Raw genomic sequence first — 22,454 nt, forward strand, 5'->3', positions numbered from 1 at the left:
GTGAGAGTTTAGAAAATGTGTAGAGTTTTTTTAGTCTAAAAATATGTGAGTTTGCCTGTTCTCGGACTCTATTACATTGGCAGAGTTTAATAAGTGTGAGAGGTTACTGCTAAACTTACACATTTTCTAAACTCTCACCCTATTACTTTTGGCCCAAAGTCTGTTTGGTGCCATTTAAATGATGTTACTCTTGTTCTTTTTAAAAAAAAACCATTAATGAAGTACTGTATAATAAGGCTAATGCATCTTCAAATCAATCTTGCAACAATGTTTACCTCTATCTGGCTTATCTCACCAAAAACGGGTTGAACCTGCTGCTGTACCTGAGTTATGACCAACTGTATAATTGTCCCATATGGCTACACGAGTGGTCAATTTGGCCAAGATCCTGCTAGAGGCTGTTTGTGGACCTGTTAGTATGGTATGGCTGAGAGATAAATGCACACAGAGCAGGGGTGGTGCAAGGTTTCTTGGCACCCTAAGCAAAATTTCAGCCCACTGTCCCCCACTCACCACACCAATACCCACTTTCCAGCCAGCTGGGTGAAAGTGTGGCATCTTATACGTTCTCCATCCGCCTGCCTCCATTGATTGCAACAAAGACATTCTTAAGTAAGTGATGGGCAGACTCCATGTCATCGTCCGCAGCAAAGCATACATGTTTTTATTATATATATTAACTTATGTGTTGCACGGCAGCAGACCCCTCTTATTGTGCAATTGTATAAAACTATCTACACGCTAGTCTACATGTCACATTGGGGCACATGTATGAAGCTGTGGAAAGTGATAAAGTGCAGAGTGATAAATGACCAACCAATCCGCTCCCACCTCTCATTTTTCAAACACAGCCTGTAACATGACAGTTGTGAGCTGATTGGTTGGTCGTTTATTACTCTGCACTTTATCACTTTCCAGCTTCATACATCTGCCCCATTGTTTGCTGCTGAGCTGACTAACTGACCTGACATACTATGGGCCTGATTCAGAGCTGAACGCTCTGACCAGAGCGCTCGCTCTGAATCAGGGTCCTCCTCCCTGAAAATGGATTGTCCTCTTGGACGCTTGCATAGCTGTGGGTGACCACCCACAGCATATGCGAGCGTCCATGATGATGGTCGCGATGGTCTTGACCATCGCGACCATCGGGCTTGCGACGGAGACCCTGCAGTAGGGTCTCGCTGCCGCAAGCCCAGGAGTGATTTTGGCTCTATCAGAGCCAAAATCACTCCCAGTGACATCACTAGTGATGTCAGTGGGGCCGGCTCCAGACGGTAGGCGTTCCCATGGGAACGCCTCCGTCTGGCAGGCACGCCCCCGGCATGCCCACCAAAGGGGGCGTGCTGTCAATCAACATCGACAGCACGCCCCCTTTGGTGCGAGACCCGGAGCAACAGCTTGGCTGTCGCAGTCCGGGTCTCGCGCATGCGCACGACGGAGCTCCCTGCGTCGTGCGCATGCGCAGTGGGGGAACATCGACCCGTTTGCGAGCGTCCTTTGCTCGCGAACGGGTCTGAATGACCCCCTATGTTTGTTAATACTATTAGATGACTTACTAGTGAAGTCTTAGTTCTCAGCCCGGCAGCCCTGCTCCTCATCTCTGAAAGGAAGAGGGGTAGCTAAAGGAATGAGAGAGCAGTCCACGGGGTGGGCGCTGCAGGGGTGACTCACGGCAGGGAGAGAGGTGACTAAGCACTTGCGTGACCAGTGCACCGCAGTGCGGTAGTGTGGTGATTGACAGCGGCGGCTGCGGCTGGCTAGACCCGCACAGTATCCACCGCTAGGCTACAACAATGTAATTTTATATTAATACAGATTCAGTGGCTGTGTGTGGCGCCCTCCAGTGGCTGGCGCCCTTAGACAGTTGCCTACAACTGCCTAATGGTGGCACCGGCCTTGACACAGAGGCCGGTATCAGCCATCTTGTGACTTAATCTATGGGCATGTCCAGTGAATTTCTGAATAAATGTGAATTGGGCCACATAGGCAGATATTATGGCCCCTTGTTAAAGTGAATATTGCGGCATGTGGACTGATTTACCACTCACATTGGTTTTAGCAGAAGTGCTAAATAATATTTTAGGTTATTTTATTAGTTAGTCACTTGTGGAATGGAGTAATATTATGTGTTATAGGGGTCTATGTATTAATAATCGCGCTACTGCTGCGATTATTATTAACTGTCCAACTCGCCGGGGATATTTTAATTTTTAACAAAACTATCCCGGGAACTCTCAAGGACAGCAGTTGCGGAAACCGCTGTCTCCACGAGTTATGTCCCTGGCATTTAGGAGAAGTCTTTCACCGAGTGTAAGCTCGGGGGAAGCTTACACTGCACATGTGCACAACGTCAGCTTCCAGAACTGGCCGGGGGCTGTGGTGGAGAGATCGAAAGATCTCTCTCCTGCAATGGGAGCCCCCATTGGCAAACAGTAGTTTACTCCAACTTAAGATGGTGTAAACTACCGTTGCTAATCTCCGAAAAGCTTTGCTCTTTGGCGTTTAGTATATAGAGGTCAGATCGTAGTCCCCATTGATAATAATGGGGACTGCGATCTGCAGTGCTAATTAGCACTTTGTCGGAGATTTTTGTGAAATCTCCTGCATTGTGCTATTAGTACATAGGATTGATACATAAAATTATGCAGAAACTGCAGTTTCTGCATAATTTTATGTAAAAATCAGCTTGATACATACTTTATGCCCCATAGTGTGTGTAATTGCCAACTTGCAGCTATAGGGGCATATGTATCAAAGCTTGATGTGAGATAAAATTGTGAAATATACAGTATGTCACCAGCTCCTAACTATCATATTTTAAACACAGCCTGCAAAATGTAAGTTAGAAGCTGATTGCTTGGTCATCTATATCTCACACATTTATCTCACATCAAGCTTTGATACATATGCCCCTATGTGTTTGTTCAAAGAACTAAAAGAAGCATGTGTGTACGTCCTCAGCTGTGTAGGGGTTAAGAATACTTTGTTACGGTAACCTGCATGAGATGCCTTGAGGAGTAGATGGGGAATGTTTTGTATTTGGAAGCAACAAAGCGAAAGAAAACTTGCTGACTGCCAAAATAGTTGTTTAAACATAGCACTGTTATGTTTGCACTGGAGGATATGCACTTCTTACCGAATGTGTTCCATGTGGGTCTGACATTTACTCTATGGAGAATATGGAGAAATATGCACACTTCAGTCAGTGTAAACCATTGTACAGAAGTAGATATATATAGAGATATATATATATATATATATATATATATATATATATATATACTTTTATGTTTCATCACGTACAGTCATTTAAAAAACATTTGTTTGTACAGGCTGATTCATAAGGACAAAGTCACAATTTGGATTTTCTATACACCTATACATTCAGACAGATATCCTTTCTTACCATCTGTGGTTGTTGTTGCCACTTATTACCTAAGCGTATGAGCAACCTTTGGATGCAGGGGCACTTATCAAACTTTTGCTATGGGGCCTTCAAATACCTAGTTATGCCCCTGGTCTTTAGTCACAATACTGGAATGCTTCTGAGAGTGTTTGTGTTGCTGAAATGTATTTAATTTAGAATGTGTTGCTTAATAATTTAATACAATTGTATTACCTTGCATAATAATGTAAATGTGACATGATTTGTGAGGTATTTTTAGGGCAACTCCAATTTCTGATCATCAGATAAGCTGTTCTTGCATGAATAAATTGATAAATTAACCCAAAAATAAACTTTCATTTTCAGGACAAATCTACTGCTTATTTATTACATAAACTATATTGCATTATTATTATTATTTTAATTTTTTTTACTTTTACCCGCTATATTAATGGATATGGAAAACTATCTTTGAGTGACAACTGGTTGGGTGAGGGTTACATAACTTTCTCAAACACACCTTTGTCTCCAACTCTCATTCTTTAATTTACTACACTCCCACACATCACACAGGTACATGACTGACCAATGGTTATGAATAATTACTATTTAAAAAAAAACAAAAAACTAAATAATTTTGTTTAATGTGTAGAATAAACAAGATACATTTAAATAACCATTCAATTGTAGACTGTAGATTGCACCAAAATAGTTTAGTTAACTGTATCAGGAATAAATGTTGATACAAAAATATTTTCACTAGGGAAAACCGTGTTTTTCTTTCAGTAGTTTATTTTGGATTGAAGGACTCTGTCTGGATGCAGTAGTCAATGGGATCTCGTACTCCACAAATACTAAGGGACTATAGCTACTCTCTGTGTCTTTGTGAAATGCTTTCAAAGATGTTTTGCTGATAGTTACATAACATGTAATTTGGTTAACTGAGCTGGAGCAGGTAACCAAAGAAACCACACTTGTTCTCATGAACATATTTCTGGCTCTCCTCAGACTTCTATTTTTAACTTAAAGCTGCAATGCATTTAGTATATGAAATATATTGATTTACTGGTTCTGCATTACAAAAAACAGCCCATAGTGTTCATGCATAGCAGCCCGAAGTGCTCCAGCATAGCAGCCTGCAGTGCTCCGCACAGTAGGCATGAAGCCTGTCACCACCACTTCAAGGTGCTAGTGAAGCGTTAAGCATAGAGGTTTCTAAGTGGCATTTTTATAGCCTTTTCCAAATCCATTTTTACTTATCAATATACATCACATTCAGCTAGATAGAGACTTAGGGCTTGATTCAGAAATGTACTTTAATCCAAAGAACAACATACATCTCCGATGTTGAGGAATCTGTGCCTGCGCAGGACCCGCTCTGCGCTTGTGCAGAATGGGTCCTGCGATCTTTCCTGCAGACCCTCCCAAGTCGCAGCATGATTTACATGCTGCTGCATTTTGGGGGTGGAGTGGGGGCGTGGCAGGTCACTGTTTCCGGAAACGGGGCCGTGTTTCCCCTGTTTTCCACGAAGGACGAGGCCAGGGTCTGCGTCGGTGGATGCAGCTTACTGGCCTCTTAAGTGACCACCACCCGGTCAGGCTGCGGGAAGCTTCAGCTCCCGCAGCCTGACCAAAGGAGCAACCATCGCGACCATCCATGGTTGTAATGGTGATCCCAGTCTGTGATGATGATGATCTGACACTTCCTTCTGCATTTGCATCTGAGATGGATGGAATTGCACAGCCGCTTGTGTGTAGCTGTACAAATCCATCCATCTCTAAATAAGGCCCTTAATGTCTATTTTTATTTGTAGAAATTGATGCCTTTTGCCAAAATGCTTTTGGCAGACACCACCTCTGCCGTTATCATTTTTTAATGTGTAATTTGGGATACTATTCTACTTTTACTACTTACAGTATAAATATCTTTGGAAAGTTTAGGTAGCACTATAAACTATTACAATTTTACAAGCAGATACAGTAAATAACTTTCTTATTTCAGCCTATAATGAGAAATGTGTTGTCTTTCCAAGAAAGGACGTTGTCAGAAAGGCCCATGGACTGCGCACCCTTGAAACCATGGGCCTTATTGACACTGTCCTTTCTTGGTTTATCCTACCATGCTGACTGCTCCTTCTCTGTCTCTACCTCTGGTTTCACCCACCATCCATCCCGTGGGCATCTCCCACGATTTTGCCCCTGGCTCGCTTTTCTCTGTATACCTTCTCTGGGTGAACTCATCAGTTCCTTTGGCCTTCAGTACCACCTCTATGCTGACGACACTCAACTCTATCTCTCCTCCCCCGATCTCTCCCCTTCCCTCCTCTCTCGGGTGTCCAGTTGCCTCACTGCCATCTCTTCCTGAAGTATAAGTGCTTTCCCAAACTCAACATGGCCAAAACTGAACTCATTGTCCTCTCTCTATCCAGAGTTTACTTCCCTCCTGATCTCTTTATCACTGTCAACAACACCACTAACTCCTCTGTTCCCCAACTCCGATGCCTGGGAGTCATTCTTGACTCTTCCTTCTCCTTTACACCCCCCCCACATTCAATTCCTTGCTCTATCCTGTTAGTTCCAGCTCTACCACATCGCTTGCATCAGACCCTTTATCTCCCACGATGCCACCAAAACCATTGTCTACTCATTGATCATCTCTGGCCTCGACTACTGCAACCTTCTTAATCGACTCACCTACTCCCATCTTGCTCCTCTCCAATCTGTACTCATCTCTGCAGCTAGACTTACCTTTCTCTCCCGCCACTGCACATCTGCCTCCCCTCTCTGCCAAGCCCATTACTGGATCCCTTTCTCCTAAAGAATCCTCTTCAAACTCCTAACAATCACGTACAAAGCCTACCCAGCTCCACAGCTCCCTATATCTCCAACCTCATTACCTACACTTCATCCACCCCTTTCCGGTCAGCCAATGACAACCACCTTTCCTCCCCATCGATTACCACATCTCACTTCGGAATTCAAGATATCTCCCGTGCTACCCCCCACCATTGGAATGATCTCTCTTACTCCATCAGACTATGGGCCTGATTCAGAGCTGAACGCTCTGACCAGAGCGCTCGCTCTGAATCAGGGCCCTCCTACCTGTTTTAGGAGCATCCTCATGGATGCTCGCATAGCTGTGGGTTACCACCCACAGCTTATGCGAGCGTCCATGATGATGGTCGCGATGGTCAAGACCATCACGACCATCAGGCTTGCGACGGCGACCCTGCGGTAGGGTCTCCCTGCCACAAGCCCTGGAGTGATTTTGGCTCTATCAGAGCCAAAATCACTCCCACTGACATCACTAGTGATGTCAGTGGGGCCGGCTTCAGACGGTAGGCGTTCCCATGGGAACGCCTCCGTCTGGCAGGCACGCCCACCAAAGGGGGCGTGCTGTCAATCAACATCGACAACACGCCCCCTTTGGTGCGAGACCCGGAGCGATGGAGAGTCCGTCGCTCACCGGGTCTCGCGCATGCGCACGACGGAGCTCCCTCCGTCGTGCGCATGCGCAGTGGGGGAACATCGACCCGCTTGCGAGCGTACTGCCGCTCACGACCGGGTCTGAATGACCCCCTATACCCCAGCCTGCATTGCTTGAAGTGAGCGCTGAAAATCCACCTATTCATAAAAGCATATCTGTCCAACACTTAACTGTCACCACATAGTCTACCTCATTCTATTATACTCTCTATTGCTCTCACTCTTGCATCCAGCCTTTGTCTCCCTTTACAGTGGCTTTTCCAAATGGTCTCCCACTTCTCTTTAGGCTGTATGCTATTTGAGCAGGGCCTTCCTCTCTCCTGTTCTCATTACCTACCTTGCACACTAGCCAGTTTTTTCAGACGTCCTAGACCCATTATCTGCGCCTATGTTAATACAGGTTTCAGCTTACATGGAATATTTCCATTGCACCCCTTGCATCAGTGGCTGTTTTGAGATTTGTAGTGCTATTTCTAACTTATCTACTGAATTGTACTGTACTGTTTTACCCTGTACTGTCTTATTGCATTGCCCTCTGTACAGCACTGCATACCACTTGGGGCGCCCTATAAATAAAGATTATTATTATTATTATTATTATTATTATTATTAATAATAATAATAATAATAATAATAATAAAAATAAGTGTCCAGTGCTGAAGGTAACTTCCTTCTCCTGTGTGTCATAGGCTTAGAACGGTTTGACAGATTGATAACCTTCTTAAGCCGTGTACACACTAGACAATAAATTGGACGATATGAATGATAATGATATTGTTATCGTTCATCGCTTTCAATATCGTCCAGTGTGTATGCAAGATATTGTTAACAATGACCGCTCCTGCGGATCGTTAACAATGTCTTTCATCGCCCAAACTTGCAGGGCAACCTGACGATATCATCAGGTTGTGCAAGTTCAGGGATGAGGGAGGGTGCCGTCACTGATATCGTTCAGTGTGTATGCTTAATGTCGTTAATGACATTGAGCCCTGCAGTGCAAGTGAAACATGGAGCATATCGTTAAGTGTGTATGCGGCTTTAGTCCTGTGGTTGGTAGTGCATGGCTGACCCTAGTCATAGGACTGGCTTGTCAGAATCCAATAGTAAATAATTGTCTTCCATGGTCACTAGCTAAAGACCCCTGGCTTAGTTAAAATAATATCTTTTTAATTTCTTCCATGTATCTTTTACTTTACCGTATTGATTCATCACGCTTCCCACAGCATTCATAAGCAACATCTGGCAAACTTTACTTAAATATAAAAAATAAACTTAAAACCAAAAACATTTTCCCACTAAAATGTTTTAAGGTACATTTGATGCCCCTTAATGCAGATCAAAAGTGATATAGAGGGTTATATTTGTGGTATGTCTATTTTACTTATTCCACCCTACATTATTATATCCTCAGGCTTCCAGTGGAAACTACTTCTTTATTTCTTACATTGTGACCCCCTGTGGGGACTACTTTTGCTGTGAAAGTGATGCCCAGCGGAGAGCCTCAGAGTACATGCAGCCAAGCTGGGACAACCTCTTGGGACCCTTGTGCGTCCCCTTGATTGATAAATTCATTAGCCTCCTGAAGGACATACATGTCACATCCTGGTGAGTTCAGAATGTATATTGTGATTTCAGAAATATATTTATTTACCTAGTTACATGTGAATAGTCTTTGGTATGTTATATTTGTATGAGTGACAGCTACTGGCACTGTTTGGTAAATAGTAAAGCTTTTTAGCCACAGGGTTTTCAGACCAAAAACTGACACTTAGTAATTGACTAAGCTGTTGTGGCCTTGATTTTGATGCTGAAATAGAATCAAGGCTGTCGGAGCTATTTACCAGCGGAAAATGCAGCTCTGTGCTCACTCCTACTTTTCTGCAGTTGCGTTTGTGAACGTGCACACTTGTACCGGCTAATTGGAGGAGTTGGGTGACTCAAGTACATTCCTTGCTAATTGCTTATAATCTAGTGTTATAAATTAATTAAAATGTATTTCTGCCACCTTAGATCCTGATAGTCTGAGGTAACAGAATGGAGCTACGTGTGGATATTTTCCTCTTTAAACCACCAAATACCACCGTTGCCGCTATATAACCGCATCCAACCCATAATGGTCATTATCTATTATAGTTACATAGATGACAAATCCAGCTGTGCTTGTACCATGCATTACTTTAGTGGTACAAGTGCAATATGTAATGTAATCTCCTATATATCATTTACTATAAAGAGCATGTGTCTTTCATTCTGGGCTTACACATTAAATGGACACTATGAAAACACCTTGTTGTGAAAGAAACATTTGCATTACTATTCCTCCCTAATATACTCATAGTTTATTTACTCTTTGCCCACTGGTGGCACTCTAACTATCCATATGCAATTTATTATTTTTACCCTGGCGTGACAATACAAATTACACCTGCAACCAATAAATCCAGATAAAGGTAGTTCCATTTGATAATAAGGACTTATACATTGAATTGTATGTATTTTGGCTCTGAATAGGGAAATCAAGGGTAATAACTAAAGAAAAGTGGTGACGTTCACTCTTTCTTCTTTGTTAGTGCATACTACAAGGAAACGCTGCTAAACGACATCAGAAAAGCCAGGGACAAGTACCAAGGGGACGAACTTGCCAAAGAGCTGACCCGTATAAAATTACGAATGGACAACACTGAGGTCCTGACTTCAGATATTGTGATCAACCTGCTGCTGTCATACCGAGACATCCAGGTAAAAGAGTGAGACTGGAGATAATGTACTGTATATCCTAATAATGTGTAATGATAGGTTTATATACAGACAAAAAGAAAGGAAAAAAGAAGGCTCTTTTTGTGGGGCGCTCTTATATCTAATAGTTTATATTAAAATATAACTTTTATTATATAATCTAAAATCGTGGTACCTTGGGGTAAATGAAAGGGTACGCCCAGTATTGCGTTTTGCCTATTAGGCTTGGTCACCCGTACAATTTTTTTCTCTCTGTCACACAAATTTTGGAGTCCTGCACAGTTGATATAGCACTCCTATTATTACTGTATTTTGGACTAACTTTTAGATGTGTCAAAACACATGGATGTAATATATCATTGATACATAACTTACCTATACAAAGAACGAATGTACCCTGCATAAGAATTCCTATTCTCAAATTATAATGAAGAACATTTTCGCCATTCTTTGGTGATAGAACCATTTATGTGTTTCATGTATGTTTGTGTCATATGTCTGTATATCGAGTTTAAGTCCCATTCATACTGGGCGTACCCTTTCATTTACCCCAAGGTACCACAATTTTAGATTATATAATAAAAGTTATATTTTAATATAAACTATTAGATACAAGAGTGCCCCACAAAAAGAGCCTTCTTTTTTCCTTTCTTTTTGTCTAAGATTACATTTTGGCTCCTGGGAGCACCACCAACTGAAATACTATGTGAGAGACACTATGGGCCTGATTCAGAGCCGGACGCTATTTGCGGACGCTCGTTCAGAAAATAGGGGTGGCTATTCAAATGAACCGTTCGCTGTTTGCGGTCTGTTCACGCCTCTAGGTCTGAACGAGCGAACAAAACTTGCGGTCGTTTTTTGGGAAACTACGCCCCCTGGCCGCTCGCATCCTACGTCATGTCCGCTATTTATTAGATCAATCGAGTACATCGAACAGGGTATGAGCTGCTCGCTATTCTTGTGGTTGGTTTTTGCTACCACAATTTTACGAGCAGTTCTGGCTATAAAATAACCCAGTGACGTGGTCAATGACGCTGCTGTTTTAAATATGCACACCCATAAAACGCCCATTTTGACCTTTAAGCACGCCTGCGTTCGGATCTCCACTCCCCGTTTTCAAGCACCTTCCCCTGTTACCACCCACATACGCCTCCTCCTGTCACTCAAATTAGCAGGCATTCGCTATTCTGCGAGCACATGAAATTCGGCCGCACTGACTGGTTCGCGCATGCGCATAACGATCCGTACGCATGCGCAGTTGGGCAAACATCGCTCGGAGCAAACGAGCTGCCACTTACGAGTGGCTCTGAATCAGGCCCTATATCTTGTATAACTATTCATATATTGGTCTAACTATACTAACACTTACCCCTACTCTGTGCGGAGTAAAAAAACTTTCTTTTCCTTGAAAGGTTTATATACAGTACAGATATGCTGTAATGTGTTTTACGGTACATCTGCTATTCAGACTGAGTTGGCATGCAGTAAATGTACAACTGATTAAGATTAGAGGCACAGCCAATAAAGCATTTAAAAGTCAGCAATGTTTAAAATATATGGGTGTAGCAAACTAAAAACTATCTTTGAGCCCTGGGTGATTCATATGTAACCCACACATAAGGTTATTCCAATGTTATCATGAAATAGCAAACCATTAATGAGTTTTAATTATAGAATCATAGCTAACCACTTGGTTTGCTGTGGAGTACTTGTAAATATATTAAGTTGCAGTGAGAGCCGTAGTTACACTGGATGACAAATGCTGGGATAATAGATTATTTAAACAATTAATTGTAAATGAATTCATCAGCAGCACCTGTGAACAGAGTGGAAGTAAGCTAAATAGCGGAATACTGCAAGTGACTGACAGTTATCACAGCTCGGACCTCAGGGGCTGTATTGAGTAGGTAAAGGAAATTAAAATGGTATGCAATCTAGTGCAGTACAAGTCAGTGGCTCTAGTAAAGGAAAACAACTTAGAGCACTGGGGATAGTACCCACAGCATTGAGATGGGATAAGCTTGGGCAGTTGGTAATTCATACCCATGTTCTTACATTCAACACAGTAGAATACATTTAATAATAGGGGCAACACCTGACATGTGCCAGTGATTTGTGTTTACTTCACATCATAATTTAGAATTTACTAAACACTTCAAAGTTGTGTTCTTGAAATTAGCATTATGAAGTAATCATGTGTTGAGAGATAAGTATCTGAGATTTGTAAGAGGATGAGAATTTTTTGGTTTACATGAACCAGTGTATTCACAAGGGAAAATATTTAATCTGCCTTAATTGCTTACTAAATGACTAATAAAATATTGGCAAGACAAAGCAAAACCACAGAGCAAATGACAGCTGATGTAATCTAGTTTATTATGTCCTGCAGCAGCCAAGAGGTTTTATTATTATTTTTTTTATTAAACCCCTTTCACACAAAGGGGGGGAATTCAATTAGGTGCGGTAATTTTTAATGTGCAAAGCTATCGCACCCTTTGCGAGGATGTCCCAGTGGTTCTGAACAAAGTCCCGAAATAGGGGTTTTGCACATCTTTTCACCTACTCAGGAGGTGATGAGAACTTTTTGTGCCTAATGGTATGGAGAATTTGCACCCGCGAAAAGTTGCATCTAATAGGATTGCGCGATCAGCAAAAATTGAGATGAAAAGCCATTTTTTGCAGCAAAACACCTTACCGCACATAGTTTAATTCTCCTCATAGCCTAAATACCCATATTTTTGTCGGTGCACGCGCCCCGAGCAGGGTCTACACTATGGGGTCTCTCCAAATGACTCGCAGCCGTGAGTACATCGCGGCAACTGCTGCACTGTACGGCAGCCCGAATTTGCACACAAGTGCCCGCAGCCCTATGCAAATTGATGCAAGTTCAAGGCTGAGAACGGGCCGCGATGGGTGTGAGATGAGGTGCCGTTGCCGGCGTTTTAATGCTGTGCCAACGGCAACTCGCACCTTTCGCCGCTAATTGGATTTACCCCTATGTGTAAGGAGTCCCGGGTCCACGACCCTGCTCTGTACCAGGGTCAGGGATAGAGACCCGGGAAATTCATGTGTTGATAGATCCGTGTATTCCCTGGGGGTCGTTGCTCTGAAAAGGGTAATAGTTACTGCACTTTTATTAAGTGGTATTAATATAGTTCCATAACATTTTATCTTAGTGCAGTCCACTTTTCTCATGGATAGGATCAAGTAATATGCACCATAACACAATAAATAAGCTGTCATGGGTAGGGCCCTTTTTCCTCTTGTTTCCTTCCTACCCCCAATCCTGCCCACCTGCGAACTACTGTCTCCTCCTACAGGGTATCTTCCTCTTCTCTCAGATTATCCCTGTACCATGCCCCGTGTCTGTAAGTCATTTGTTGTTTTGTTTTTGTCCTCCATTGTATGGCGCTGTGGAAATCTGTGACACCTTATAAATAAATAAATACACAAACAATACTAATAATAATAAATACTGTATAGTGATTGTAGTTTTTTGCGAGTGTTTCTTTGTGTTGCCTGTTGACACTGCATGAGCATTTGTTTTGTTAATTTCAGGATTATGATGCCATGGTCAGACTGGTGGAAACTCTGGAAATGCTGCCAACCTGTGACTTGGCAGATCAGCATAATATAAAGTTCCATTATGCCTTCGCTCTCAATCGGTAAAAATACTTTATTGATTGCTTATCATTTTGACAATACATTACAATACATGCAGCACTAATGCTGCAAAGGTGCAGACATGTGCAGTCTATCTGGAATCCCAGCAGCTATGTGTGCATGTGTGAATACGGCGCTGCACATATATACAAATGCGTCCTTTCTCATCTAGCCTCAATATGCCATGCAGCGCGATATGCCTGGTGTGAGTGAGCCGCCTGGTCAAGTGAGACTCTGCTAGCGTCAGGCGTCTTTTTTGTGTCTTTTTTTGCTGGAAATACGTCTAAGTCGCAGTAAGATGCAAATAGGACGCACCAGGGCACTGTGCTAATTACTTTATATGTGACACGTACTCATGTATATCTGTGTGCAGCTGAGATTGTACACAGAACTTGGCGTGGAATAAAGCTGTGACCATTGCATTGTAGCACTTTGTATGCTGAATGAGACACTCACGTGCACACAGATATACAGTGTCACATATCACATTGATCAGCACAGAATCCTGGTGCGTCCTAGTCACATTACATTGCGACCTAGACTCATTTTCGCCAAAAAAGTCACACAAGGCTTGCAGGGTCTCACGGGACTTGGCGCGCCCGGAAGGGCGATTTGGCACAACTGCAGCAAAGCCGAGTGAGGACACATCGCAACAGCTAGTTCTAGCAATATAATTGAAACCTCTTCCATATCTCTATTCATGCAACCAAGATCTGTATTATCAAGTAGTAGTGAGATCTTATTGCGGGTGTTTTGCAGTGTGCTGGGGATCTTTTTCTCTTTCTTTAGCCATTTCTTTATTCAACCTACTGAAATTGTGAGGTGTTGTGTATAAGATTCGCTATCTTTTGTAGAGAACGGGCATCTTCATGGTATTTTCAGCTTTTTTCCCCATCTCTTTAGTTGTTAATATTTCTTCCACCAGTATTAGGAGTGGAATTTTCTCCCCACTATGATTTGGTGTGTGCCTCCATTTCGGAGAACTCTGCCACTATATTAGGCTACTTTGCCATCCTTGCTTGCCTACCGTGCTTGGTATGTGGGTGTATCTGTTTTTGCTTGACATCTCAATTTAAAGTGGTGCTGGATGTGGCTTTAATTGTACATATTAATAATAGTGTTTGTTTCTAGAGAGACAGCTCATTCAACTGAACTAGACATTGCCATAGGTGCAATAGTATTAAAGGTAAACAAAGTAAAAAACTTTGACCACACTTATTCTTATTACTACCCCTGTAGTAATAAGAATGTAGTGAGTATAATTGTGAGCTCTGCATGTGTCCACTTGGGATTACATGATAATAAGTGTCTCAGAGTGTAGGTGTAACCCTCCCAAATCCCTGCTGTCCTGGTGAGCAATGACTGGAAATGACAAGACTCAATGTGCCACAAGAAATACAAAGTGTCATTGCTGCACACACTCACATTGCTGCACACACTCACATTGCTGCACACACTCACATTGCTGCACACACTCACATTGCTGGCAGCAGACAATGCAGCAGATACAAGGATGTCATCCCCAAACCCTTCAATGTAGCAGTAATCATACAATATGCCAGAGTTGCTGAACAGTACCAAATATATCACTTCAAGGAGAATCAACCCCATTTATCAGAAATTAGCCATGCGAATTAAATGCATGTCTATGAAGACTTGGGGGGGGGGTCTGATTTTACTGTATTGTACCTTGTTATGTTCTGTGTGCTAATATTGTATACATGCCTGCCACTACATGTATACATTGCAGTTAGTATGAGTTGGCATTGTAGCCATTCTACCTGTGCATAGTGATAGCTAAACACTGCCAATGACTATTCTTTCTCCTGAAAATAATTGGCATCGGTAATGCTTGTTGTGCCTTCACATTGTAATTGCAGTAAACCGGTCCTTGTGTCAGATTTCTACTTTTCAATCTTACAATCACCAGAGCTAAACCTTTCTAAATATTTTTTTCAGACACATTGGGTTATAGGTTATAGTAAAGGTAACAGCATCTAGACGAGATGGATTGGTGGGGGTGGAGAGGGGGGGGGGGGGAGCGCTAGAAGCTTACAGTGTCTTATATGCAATAGATTTGCCATTCTGTATGCTATATACCAGAGTTTGTAATAGTTCAGAGTGTAACTGACATCTGGTATATTCTCACCTCTCTACAATCTTTCAAACAAGCTCTTAAGACCCACTACTACATTAAAGCCTTCCAGCTCTCATCCTAACTTGCTGCTACATCTTCCTTCCTCCCCGCCTACCCCATCTGTGTCACTTCTGTTCATCTCCCCTCCCTTAAAGAATATAAGCTCTTTCGAGCAGGGCCCTCTACCCTCTTGTGCTTCTCCCTACTGTAATTTCATTTATCTCTTACTCCCCAGTAGGGCAACTAACACTTGGCTGCTTATGCGTGCGTAAAGGTCGCTAATATAGCAATGTTTATTATCCATGTCCGTGTCCTGCTTTGTATTGTATTGTAAGTCACTGGTTACTTATTTGTTCATGTACTTTGTAAGGCGCTGCGGAACACTTGTGGCACCAAATAAATAAATGATAATAATAATAATAATAATAAATTGGCAAATTAGTATTTGTTGCAGGTTTTGTGACTGTCAGTAAGTTTGTCATACATACATTTTCACACAGTTATCAGAATATGCTCTCGGTTAGGGACCAATGTAAACATGAGCACTATGCAGGACATTGACAGTCAAAGTTAGACACAGAAGTGCCTGCAGCTGCGTCTATAATCGGTCTATAATCAGTCGCCCATTTGCGATTTTATGTAAATCTGTGCTACAAACGCTTTACCCTTGTGCTAATCTGTACGGCCAAATGTGCAAGGACTGAGATGCCCACTTTCAGCGTCTGTACACACAGTAATACCGATTGGTGGGCTCCTATACGCCACCATCAGTCACGCCATCAAAACTTGCACCAGCGCTATGGTTTCTCCGTCTGAATATGGTTTCCTATGTCTGCAGCTGTAAATCTGTGTCGCAGCCACTTGCATTGCCACATCTGCGACACTCCCATAACGTTCCCACTGAAAGGACCATATTTACATGCACCATTAGCCACCTCCCAAACATTTCTGATACTGTACGCCTCAATCGCAATATCGCCTTTGTGCGTACCCTCTGTATAGCGCATGGGCTGTATGAGTTTTTAGGAATTCTCATGTATGCACAGTTGCAAAAAAATTGCTGAACTACGTGAACAGAGGCTGTGGGTCAGGCCTCATGTCCTATGAATTACAATGATATGAAATCATACTCCCTGAGCTTCCTATGCCAGGTGTCTCTTCGGTGATTTATTTTCCCTTTTTACCAAAATCATACTCTGCTTTTAAAGACTATTAGCTGCCTCTGCATTTTAAGGCTTTGTGCTACCTGGTGTTCTCTACTTGATTGTAAAAGTGCAGGTGAAATTGTATGTCATGGACAAACATGCTTTTATTCAAGCATTTGGCAGTCACAGGAGGTTTCCCCAATGTGTTTATTTGATGTCAATTTTTTGTGAAGAACAAGATGCATTCCAAAAAAACAAAACATGGTATGCTGACATTAGAAACAATGGCTTTGACTGTCAAACTAGCAGTGGCGCAGAGAGGGTGGGGGGCGGGTACTAATTACCCGCCCCCTGTCCTTACCTGTCACACTGCTGTGTGCTGGGCTGCAGTGGGATACCAGGGAGACTGCTACAGCAGAGCAGCAGTCTCCTCTCCACTGCCTGTAGGGGGAAGCGATCACACTGCAGCAGCAGTCTCCTCTCCACTGCCTGTAGGGGGAAGCGATCACACTGCAGCAGCAGTCTCCTCTCCACTGCCTGTAGGGGGAAGCGATCACACTGCAGCAGCAGTCTCCTCTCCACTGACCGTAATGGGAAGCGATCACACTGATCGCGCCCCCCTGGATTTGCGCAGAGCTGAGGGGCTCACAGTGCCCACAAATTTTATTTTTTTCTAAATGTCTAAGGGGGCGTGGCCATGCCTCCCATGATTAGGCCGCGCTTCCTCGATAGTAATTGTGCTTGGGCCAGATCTCCACAGTCCTGCAGACTAGTATTCAATTAAAAATGCTTGGAAAGCATTTAAATAAGACCAGTGTGTATGAGTCCTTACGGCATTTAAATCTTATATATAAAACATACTTGCATACCTTTCATTTTTCCTCCCTGGGAGAAGAAGGTGGGCGGCGATGGGGGGGCGTAACACCCCCTCGCTGTAAATTGTTGCGAATTGCGCATATTGAATAGGTATGAAGCTAAATGACACAATTCTTGTAGAATCGCATCATTAAGCCCTACTCCGGGACACATTCTCCCCACTTCACTAGGAAATGGGCAGGATGCAGGAGAATTGCCTACTCTACCGGGGTGTGTGGGGGGGTTACCCGAAGATTGGGAGCCTCCCGAGACTGCATGTAGGATATAAAATTCATTGGTCCGTTTGTTCGCCTGTCCGGTTATGCATTCAGACACCTCTGCACCGATTTCGATGAAACCAATGTGAGGTGGTCCAGTTGGATCCTGCCCAAATTTTAGGGAGGTTAGGGTACCGGTCGGACCTTCCGTTGGTATATGCTGGGCAGAACTTTGACCTGGGGAGCTTTGGCACTTGGTTTGGGATGACTAACTTAATAACTTTATACCCGGGCAACGCTGGGTACTTCAGCTAGTAGTTACATAATACTGTATTTATACCTGTTTCCTAAAAGTGTCATGTAACTGGAAAATATATGCAATACTTTAAACAAGCCTAGTTTATAATTTAAATAATGTAATATATATATATGGGAATATGTCTAGTAACCATGCCAGACTGAATGGTATATCGTCACGTGTTATATGCACAGTATATATTAACATTTATATAATGGCTGAGCTCCTGTAAATCTAAGAGAAGCTTCGGGCAGCTGAATATGAACGGATAAACAGAGGCTATCCCAACACCTGCTAGACCACTACAAACCATATTCTCTATGGAAATTCAATCTCTCCTGTTATTAGTAGGTGCTGTTTCTCTGCCTGCTTATTTTGTTAGAAAGCCTAGGATAGACGTGTTTACATTGTAGTGACTCTGTGCTCCAGTCCATCCAAACACAATTCACAGAGACTAATGGCTGGTACACACTAGACGATATGTTGTCCGAACCAGCCGGATCTGTCGACATGTCAGCAACATCGTCTAGTGTGTACACTCAATGTCGCTGACTAAGCGCTCTCCCGTGTTGTCAGCAACGTCGCCTGCGTGCAGGTCCGACGGGCAACATCGTCAGTGAGGGCCACGCTGCCGAATGCAGCATGGCCCCCGTCGTCACGATGTGGCTCCTGACATCGGCAAGTGTGTATGCACTTGCCGATGCTGGGACCCCCGCCAGATCCCGCGCATGACAGGTCAGCTGGGTACACATCATTAAATGTATACTCAACTTAACACGCAATTAACTAACACCCCTTTTCCACTGCATAAAAAACTTGGGTTATTGCCATGTCTACCCGGGACGCAGCTCAGTGGAAATGGCTCCAAGGAAAAAATCCAGAGTCTACTGACGCAGGATTTCTTCCCGGGTATCGAGCAGAGTTTTTAGCGGGTAAAACCCGGAAACAGCTCTTACCCGGGTTTTTTGACCCAGGTAATTGCAAAAGCCGCTGATTGGTCCTTCCAGGGCACTGGCTGCTGATCTAATTACCCAGAGGCCATTTTTAGTGACATCCACAGGTTTTGCTGGGCTTACCCGGGTTCAGTGGAAACAGAGGTTACCCGGGAAAAACCTGGGACAAGGGTGTAGTGGAAACAGGATCTAAGATGGGTATAACCTAGCAAAATGCTGGGTAAAAAATCCCGGGACAGACCCGGGATTTTGGTGGAAAAGGGTTATAAATAGCAAAGGTACAGGATGCTGCAACGCAACTGGTTAAAATAATTCCTATTACTGTATATACTTCCGGAACTTGATGTGTTTGGGTATTGTATTATTTCCGTATGTTTGTTCTATATACCAGAAAGACCAAATATAATCTGTGAAGGTACCACTAAATTACAATGTTCAAACATGAAGGTAAAATTCATTGTAAGATAATTTAAGATAATATTTCACTGTAGCAACTTCGTCTGTGCAAGGACTGAGACGCCAACTTGCATTTGCTTCTGATGCATCTTAGACGCACATCGGTCGCATCATTGAAACTTGCACCAGCCCTATGGCAGGTGCAGTTTTCCCGTCTGACTATGGCCTCCTGTGTGAGGGGCTGTGTGTATCTGCACGTAGCCACTTTCAGCTAAATGCCTGCGACATGTCTGCAACACTCCCATAAGACAGAACATCTCCATGCATCTTGTTAGCCACCTCTCTGTCACCTCCCAGTCAGCGTCCAGCAGCGCCCCTTGCATTTTTGCTACTATGCATCTAAATTAGATCTGCAACTGTACAAACAAAGCTCAAACACATGTGCAGTCTTAAAACATCAGCCAACTGCGTCAACACTGCGTCTATTTCTGAATCAGGTCCAAAGCCTGTGTGACTGTCAATCAGCCCTTGCTTGCTGAGTAAGCTCCTCCCTTTAAAAACAGGCCTCATAGGCTGCCAGCCTGAGTGAGCTGAAGCTTAATCAGACTAGCCAGTGCCCATTTTCATTATTTGGAATACTTTCATAAGAGGAGGAGAGACAAAGAGCATGATGGACATATATAGTTAAGTATAAACACCCTGTTCACCTCATTATGAATGTCATTAGATTATCAACTGAGAGCTTAATATTTTGGCCAATTAATTCTGGCAGAAATGCTTCAACAGGTACAGTTGTGGGATTTTGAACATATCCTGCTTGTTTCAGATCCTGGTACAACTTCTCCTTAGGTCTGACAGTCCAAAAACTCACGAAAACATGGCCGGGCATGTTCTCAACCTGGGCTAGGTACGAGTAGTTCAGCGGTAATTTTCTGTAATGGCGGAGCAGGTGGTGATAATTAATCCCATGGGTAAAGCAGTGCCCTAGGGATCTTTACCCACATGCTTGATACCCTCATAACAGGCAGGAAAATACAGTGATATGGTCACTGCTGTTTCCTATATAAAAGAGTTTATGTACAATTCATTCTATTTTTGTGTCATTTTGAAAAAAAATCTTGTTTATAGCACATGTATGACTGTTATATATATCAATGTCTAAATGTTTTATCCAATAGCAGTTCTATTCATTACAAATGTTTTGCTTTGCAGACATCAGGGGTACAAATAATGAAAATGGGCACTGGCTAGTGTGATTAAGCTTTAGTTCACTCAGGCTGGCAGCCTATGAGGCCAGGAAATCACCATCCACCGACGCAGGCCCTGACCTCGGCACTCCCCCACTCCGCCCCTAAATGCAGCAGGATGTCATTCATGCTGCAGGTTGAGGGATTAGAGAGCGAGATCGCAGGACCTACTCTGCACATGTGCAGAACGGATCCTGTGCAGGCGCAGTTTTCCGATAATCGGCCTGACTACAGCGTCCAGACCTGAATCAGGCCCATAGTCTCTGCATTCTCATAAATGCAGGAAAGTCATGCAGCACACCAGAGCAGGATGAAGTAGTATATTATGCATCCTCTGTTCTCCCTGCTTCTTCTCCAGTCTCCAGACTAAAGGTAAGTAATTTAGGCAACCATTAATAAAATTTATTTAAATGAGTGAATTCATTCCTCTAGGCTGTGAGCTTGTACAAGCAGGGCCCTCCACCCTCTATATTTTTCCGCCTGCACTATGTTTGTCTCCAGTGTGCTCCCTCACCCAGCTACTCTGATCCTTTCTGTCCGCATTTCCCAGGGTACTGAGTCATTGAGTGCTACTGTCATTCACTGAGATTGCATGTTTAATTACCTTGCCTAGCAGACAAATGAAAGCGTGCAAACATTGATATGATTTTTTTTTCTGTTACTCTGTATTCTACTATATTTATTCTATGAGTCCAGGAAATGAGACCAGGGCTATGAATTAGGGTAACAAAAATGTCCTGTCTACGTATTCAACTCTCTCTCTCTCTCTCAGATGACTTATTGCTCCAGGCCATTTACTGTGATAGAGGTTTTCCATTAAACTGTAGATGACTCCGCTTCTTATGAGAAAAGTCATATTGCTGTGAAATGACTGTTTTAACTAAAGATGCTTACACACTAGACTATATTATGCACGATTTGGCCGATTCTGATGCACTAACGATGTTGATGCGCATACACGCGGGTCATTTGTCGTATCCTCAGATCTTACCTACATGCAGTAAGATCTGACAATCTCGTACACGATTCACAGCATATCGTTCAGTGTTTATACCTGTATGATATGTCGTTCCGAGCCGCACGATGCCGACGTCACTTGACACAGATGCATGCACAGATCAGTGAGATCCATCCATGCATCTGTGAAAAATAAATAAATAAAAAGAGTTTAAAAGAAAAAAAAAAACTACATGTGGTCCCCCCCTAAAAGCACAACCAGCCTCGGACTTTTAAGAGCCAGTGCTGGTTCTCAAAAGACAGGGGACAAAAGACGTAGGGGTCCCCTGTATTTAGCACAACCAGCAATGGGCTCAGCGAGCCGGTCCTGGTTTTGGAAATACAGGGGACAAAAAAAGTAGGGGTCCCCTGTATTTTCCATACTAGCACCGGACTCTTTCTAGCGGGGGGTAATGCCACAACCAGGGGAACCATTTCCGTCCAAAGCATTACTTACCCCTGACCCCTTTATCCCCAGTCATCCCCTGATAAAGGGGTCCCCCTCTACAGGGCACCCCAGGTCTGGGCTGACAGCCCAGGGCTATCCCCGGCAGCCCTGGGTGGTGGGTGCTGGGTTGATTGTGTAATAATGTGATGTAAAAATAGAGTCTTTTGCAGGTGAACTACAGGTTCCAGCAAGCCTCCCCTGCATGCTGGTACTTGGAGGCCCTTTGGTACCTGTAGTTCACTCAGAATAAGGACAGTACACACACACAGTGAAAGTAAAGTTTTATTAACACATACATGCACACTCACAATCACACATACTCACCTAGTATCCCAGTAGCCAATCACATCCCCTTCTCCATGTAGAAATCCACGGATACCTGTAAAATAAATTTCCATACTCATTATTACACAATCAACACGGCACCCACCGCCCAGACGTAGGGGTCCCCTGTATTTAGCACAACCAGCACTGGGCTCATTGAGATGGTC

At 43.2% G+C, this 22,454-nt stretch overlaps 1 protein-coding gene across 6 annotated transcripts in view; it reads left to right on the forward strand.

Moving 5' to 3' along the window:
- Window positions 1-22,454, forward strand: part of MAP3K15 (mitogen-activated protein kinase kinase kinase 15) — a 266,385-nt gene that overhangs the window by 120,941 nt on the left and 122,990 nt on the right. For all 6 annotated transcript variants that reach the window (XM_088451616.1, XM_088451618.1, XM_088451617.1 and 3 more), the window contains 3 exons: window positions 8,283-8,476; window positions 9,442-9,610; window positions 13,166-13,272. In XM_088451616.1, the coding sequence (XP_088307742.1) occupies window positions 8,283-8,476; window positions 9,442-9,610; window positions 13,166-13,272 (470 nt within the window). The remainder of the gene's footprint in view (window positions 1-8,282; window positions 8,477-9,441; window positions 9,611-13,165; window positions 13,273-22,454) is intronic.

This window comes from Taudactylus pleione, unplaced genomic scaffold, assembly GCF_031769625.1.
Source record: "Taudactylus pleione unplaced genomic scaffold, aTauple2 ptg000026l, whole genome shotgun sequence".
Taxonomy (NCBI): Eukaryota; Metazoa; Chordata; class Amphibia; order Anura; family Myobatrachidae; genus Taudactylus; species Taudactylus pleione.